General features: G+C 38.8%; 1 protein-coding gene across 1 annotated transcript in view; it reads right to left on the bottom strand.

The window, feature by feature from the left end:
- Nucleotides 1-710: 710 nt before the first annotated feature.
- Nucleotides 711-6,000, bottom strand: part of CHD7 (chromodomain helicase DNA binding protein 7) — a 177,895-nt gene continuing 172,605 nt past the window's right edge. Inside the window, exons 35-38 of the mRNA XM_040354257.1 lie at nt 4,946-5,167; nt 4,713-4,853; nt 3,753-3,857; nt 711-2,700 (exon numbers count right to left, since the gene is read on the bottom strand). Coding sequence (XP_040210191.1) covers nt 1,837-2,700; nt 3,753-3,857; nt 4,713-4,853; nt 4,946-5,167 — 1,332 coding nt within the window. The 3' untranslated portion in view covers nt 711-1,836. The remainder of the gene's footprint in view (nt 2,701-3,752; nt 3,858-4,712; nt 4,854-4,945; nt 5,168-6,000) is intronic.

Genomic DNA, 6,000 nt, shown 5'->3' with positions numbered 1-6,000 from the left:
TTCTCCATATAGGTTTCCTTGAAACAGATTGGTAAGGTTATATTTTAGGAGCAACGTCAGTGCCCAGTCTCACTATCTGTCACTTAAATAGTGGAAATACCAGTAATAAATCATAAGACTGTACATATACATGGCAATAATGCAGGCTCAGCACTTTTAGATGGCAGTAAGGATCTGAATGGTTCTAGAACAATATTAAACATAGAATGCCAAAGGTCAAACCAGGCTGAAAATGCAATCATTTTCTGGAAAGCTTCTGATGTCCCAAAACTAGGTTAGATCTCATTCCGTGTTTATTTGGCACAGCCCTTTCTGGCAAGGCAAGCTGTAGTCTACAGAGTACCACAGAGTCGTCTCTCACTGACACCATTACATTGTTTTTCTACCCATTAACCACAGATAAATGACCTACATATTGTGCCTATAAAAGCCTCATTTTTCTTTTGCCCCTTTTGTTGCTTCGACTTCTCATTCTCCCTCTGCAGGCCCTTTGTTTTCTAAAGAGCTCTCAGGTTAGCAAGGTTGGGAAGAGAGAGTGGTGTCATTGTTTATCAAGGTAGCAAAGCTGGTATATTCAATTCAAAGCAACTCCATTTGTGTCCCTTCCCCCCACACTGCTGTGCAGCGGTTTTCTCGAAAGCTTTTTTTTTTTTTTTCCCTTTTTCTTTCCTCCCCCCATCAACCGTCTTGGAAAATATCAAAGAAGGATGTACAAAAGCCATAATACTGTATTTGCTTCTATTGTGAATACAAAATATAAAGTGGTGTACACCAGTTCTGATTTGGTTTCCCTAGACACTTCTACGTTATCTCTAATTACATCACTGCATCTCATGGATCACTTTTATTAAAAGCATCATTACTACTGTTGGCAGCAATTTACAGTTTATCTTACATGATAGCAGTTTTCCAAAAAAAAAGAAAAAGAAAAAAAAAAACACAAAAAGAGAAAAGGAAAATAAAAACACAAACATTTACAAAGTCATGTCTGTAAACTTCAAGGCTAGTTTAGAGTTGAGGTAATGCTGTTTAGCTTTGTGGCTAACGTAACAAAGTCCATCCTTTAAATTAAAAATAAAAAGGAGAAAAAAAAACAAAAAAAACAAACAAAAAAGGTACCTGATTTTAAATTTTATGTTTCGACCAGTGCATTAAAAAATCATGAGACGACTTAACTGTAGTTTTGTCCTGTAATGACTTCCGCAGTGAGTGTGTTCAAAATAGGAAAAAAAAAAAATATACAGGATAGCGTTTCACATTCAACAGCTGCCTTGTATTGCTGTGCCTCCAGATTGAGACGTTCTAGGTTGTGGAGATTGTCTGAAATGGTTGTGTGTGTGGAACCCTCATATACAGTCAAAAAAAATTGATATGTAGGAAAAAAAAAAAAAAAAATCTTGACCTTCACAGCAAAAAGAAATGAAAAAAAAAAAAAGAAAAAAAAAAAGATAAATAACTTCATAATTCCTTAAGCAGCCTGTCCTTCGTTTTTGCACCATGATTTCAAACAAAATTGCTGCTTTCGTAATACCAACGGTAAAAAAATAATAATAATAAAAATAAAGAGCTGCAGAGCATTATGTCAATTTCCTTTAGAAAAAAAAATTCATTCTCCAAAACTTTTTCCTAGAAATTATAAATAATGCACTGCACAATACTTAATGACCAAAATACCTTTTTTGACACATCCGTGTGACATGACTTGGACTTTTTCCTTTTTTTCTTTTTTGCTACACTATTTTACAGAACAGCTTATAAAAACTATGGACATTTACTGTGAGTGTAAACAGTAGGACTACCACTTGAAAAAGTTTAGAACACTGTAACTGAGACCGTTTAATTGTCTTTTTCGTCCTCCTCCCCGCCTTCGGGTGAGTCCAATTCTTCTTCGTGTGCTATGTCATCTTCCAAAACGGATGAGTCTGCTGTTTTGTCCAGGGTCTCATCTGCATCGCTGGCTTCCTGGTTCTCTGTTTCCCCTTTGTCAGTGGCCTTTTCCTCACTAGCGCTTACAGTACTCTGAAGTCCAGCTAGTGATGGAAAACCAGGCAACGTCAGTCCTCCTAGCCCTGGAGGTAGAAACATGGAGGGGTAGAAAAGGCCTGGAGCCATGGTAGACAGTAGGAAAGGGCTGAAGGCCAGAGAATTTGCAGCCAATCCTGCTGCAGTAGTAGCAGCAACAGAGTCAGTAGCAGAAACAGAGTCTGTAGTTTTGTCAGAGTCTTTGCCATCCTCGTCAGTTTCCATTTTTTTCTCATCAGACTTTGAAGTGCCATCTTCGGTTTCTCCTTGACCTGAAGATGTAGTAGTATTCCCACCATTGCCAGCTGCTAATTGGTGATTTAAGAGCCCGCTAAGCCCAAACATGTTAGGTAGACCTGGCAGCATCAGAGGCAGCATGGCAGTAGGATTTTTACCATCCCCTCCAGTGGCTGTTGCAAGGCCTGAAGGGAACCCCATAAGACCGGCAAGCTGGAGAGACTGCAGGTTCTGAAGATTCTGAAGACTAGCAAGATCCATTCCAGCAAAGAGGCTATTCATCAGCAGTGGATTGATTCCAGACGTCGAGGCTGCAGCAGCGGCAGCAGCAGCTGCTTTGGCAATTTCACTTTTTGGCCTTCTCCCTCTTCGGCTGGCTCCCTCCTCCCTTATAACAGGTCCAGTGAGAAGACGATCAAACATGGATTCCGGTACAAAACCCTAACAAACAAAAAGAATACCGTCATTGTGTACAAAATCACAAATGCAAAATTACTTAAATGGGCTTTCAAATACATAACAATTTTGTCTATATACAAAAGATATAATGGCACTCATGGACAAGGTTAAAGCCAAGCTCCAACTAAATCTTAAGTTATGGACAGACTGAAAGGGTTACAACCTCTGAACTTTTCACTGCTGCCTGGGTCCCCATTTTGGAGAATTCAACACACCTCCTATTTAACATATGTTAGACAAGACAGGAAGTGGGGGCAAATTCATCTTGAGAGACAGAAAGGAGTAAAATCTTAAGTTTAGAAAACTGAAGAAAGCAGTGATGCACAGCCCATGCCAAATAGGGAAATATTTTTTCAGCATGGTCAACTTCTGGTGGAGCGAGTCCACAGATAAACATTGCAACGTTGCTTTGGCAATTTACCATTAGCCTAAAATGGCTGATATCAAATGTGGGGAGGCAGGTAACAAAATCTCTGATGGCAAACAACTAGGGTTCACCAGGTTCAAGTATTTGAACAATTAAAATAAACTTTGATTAGCAGTGAGCAGAACAATTTTTTTAAAAAGCGTCTCAGAAGTAAAACAAAACTGTGGCATGACAATATTAAAAATGATCAGAATGTGATCGTTTACCTCTTTATAAACAGGCACCTTACTGGTTAAATAGGACATACTGTAGTTAATCGACGTATAACATGCACTTTTTTCCCTTAAAGTCTGGGAAAAATGTGTGTGTTATATGCCGATTAATACGGTAGTTGGTTTAAGATCTCCCATCATTATCTGTATGCAAAAAATATGCACAGTATTCAACTCTGGAAATGTCAATTGACCAGAAAGACAGATTTATTAGGTATCACTCTTACTGTAGCAGGTCTTTAAATACCAAATCAAGTTCTAGAGATTTTATATATTTAGAAAATAGCTTTATTTAATGTGAGCAAAGACTAGGGAGAAAGCTTTTCCTTTACAAAATTGCTCCCAAGACAGTTTGATGCACTGAGCATTCTGTGACATTCTGTGATAATACTTACAGACTGCTTAACTATGTCCGTCCAGTCTGGAGCAACAGCAAATTCAGGGTTTTCTTCAAGCCAACGAGGAAGATCCCTCATTGGAGGAGCCATCGCTCCACCCATCTAAACAACAAAGTACTGTTAATATTTAAAGCGATTGTAAAAGCCTTTTAAAAAAAATAAAAAAAACAACAACAGTATATACCCCAAGCCTCCTCTTCTCAGGTTCCCTTTTGGCAAGTGCACTCATAGGAGACGGCTTCCTTTGGGGGCACTCATACAGGCTTGCTCCCGGGCCTCGCTGTGAAACAGAAAGCAGGCCTTAGCCCCGCCCCTCAGCTCCCTCATCACTGGCTTTGACTGACGGCAGCTGCCACAGCATAGCCTGTGAGACCAGGTAGTGCATGGAGAGAGCCGCTGCAGACAAGCACAGCGCGGGATCGAATGAGGGCTTGGGTAAGTGCAAGAGGGGGGTGAGGAGGATACTACTACCTAAAAATATATATATATATATATATATATATATATATATATATATATATATATATATATATATATATATATATATATATAAAGGCTTTATAACCACTAAGCATAAAATACATAATATATTTACAATAGCAATGCCCAAAACACTGCCAACAAACAGCTAAGAGTTTTGATTTCATTTAACATACACAGAGTATATATAGACAGTGCTTCTTCTAACTTCTATACAGTGGAGGTTTGTATAATTCACATTGTTGACTGGAACACCAGCTAAAATTATCTAATCACTGCAAACATAAAGAAAAAAAAAAAAAACTTGCATAGATGGCCAAAAAAAAAAACAGAATCCTGGTAAAATGCATTTTCCATGTCCCAGCTCAAAATTCTTTAGATGCTCACCGATTATTTTTGCAATGCTTAAAATATTTAAAAATACAACACTAGCCTAATTCTTGTTAAAAAGAACACCCTTTTGCTTTAGGACTTTACCTTTTTTCCATTGCGCTTATTCACTACAGGCACTCTTTCATCTCCCGTTAATGTGTTAATATCCAGCTTGTTAGGATTCCGGCATCTGTGACGCTTCTGTTTAGGTTTTTGAAATGGGGAGAACAACATATCCGCGCTCTTCTGTTAGATGAAGAATGTTTTTGGTCAAAACCGGCTTATGTATTTAACACACACACACACACTAGGACAAATGTTCTGTTCATTGTACTTACTGGTACATAACTTGGCATATCGACAGTGTAAGTAGGATGCAGTTTCAACCATTCAACCAAGTCCTTATTTTTTGGAGCATCCTCCCCAACTAGTCTGGTCCCATCCTCCAGGTTAATGACGGGGATCCGGGTGTCTGGCTCCAGCTGCCCGGGAGATGGAATGTTTCTTGCTGGTGGCGTTTCAATATCATCATCGTATGCTTTGGTCACATCGGTATCTTCCTATAAAGACAAAAGCAGAGCGATGATGCTAATCCTTATGAGCAAAAAGAATTACATTACAAATAGATTATATAAAAATCTTTACAAGCTATCTTTTTGGTCCACTGGACTTTTTGGTCCTGGACCCCAATTTTAAACAGCACCTTAACCAAAACCTTTTTAGCTTTGGATAGCATGGCCAGGGATTGGAATGTATGTCCGCTTTCTTCCTTCTGCTCGTGACCTCACTAGGGAGATTCACCCTTTAATTGTTCTGCAATGTCACCAGGACTAAAAGTAGGGAAAAATACTAAAATATCGAAATCTCATGAGAACAAGAATAGTGGGGGGGGGGGGGGGGAGAGGAGTCATTATATAATTGGACACTTCTTATGATCACACCCAACCAACAGGAGGGAATTCCATCACTTCCTGTTGTGTGTACAGGACAGGAAGTGAAAATTCTCCCCAACGGGCACAGCTAGAAAAAAATGAATAAAAATTATTAATGTGAACAAGATTGCCTGTGTTGATCAGCACCTAGCCATGACATTTGCTTACTTCTCCTACATGCAACCATGACCGTATTAAACATGTACATGCCATTTGCGGCAATCATTATTCCCCTCTTGACTCTAAAGTAATTACATGGAACATAGCAAATCCAGCAAAATCTATTTATGTGTGTGCCACTGGCGCAAAACACATTTTAATTATTATATACTGTGGACTTTGCTGCAGCCAATATTTACCGCTAAATCAGTGAACAAAATGTGCAAAAAAATGTTCCTTTAAATGCATAAATCAAAACTGTGTACCAACGTGCTAAGGATTTGCCATCAAAAAAATTATTA

Source organism: Rana temporaria, chromosome 5 (assembly GCF_905171775.1).
Source record: "Rana temporaria chromosome 5, aRanTem1.1, whole genome shotgun sequence".
Taxonomy (NCBI): domain Eukaryota; kingdom Metazoa; phylum Chordata; class Amphibia; order Anura; family Ranidae; genus Rana; species Rana temporaria.
Note: the sequence above shows the minus strand (reverse complement) of the source record. Positions and strands in the feature narration are given on the sequence as shown.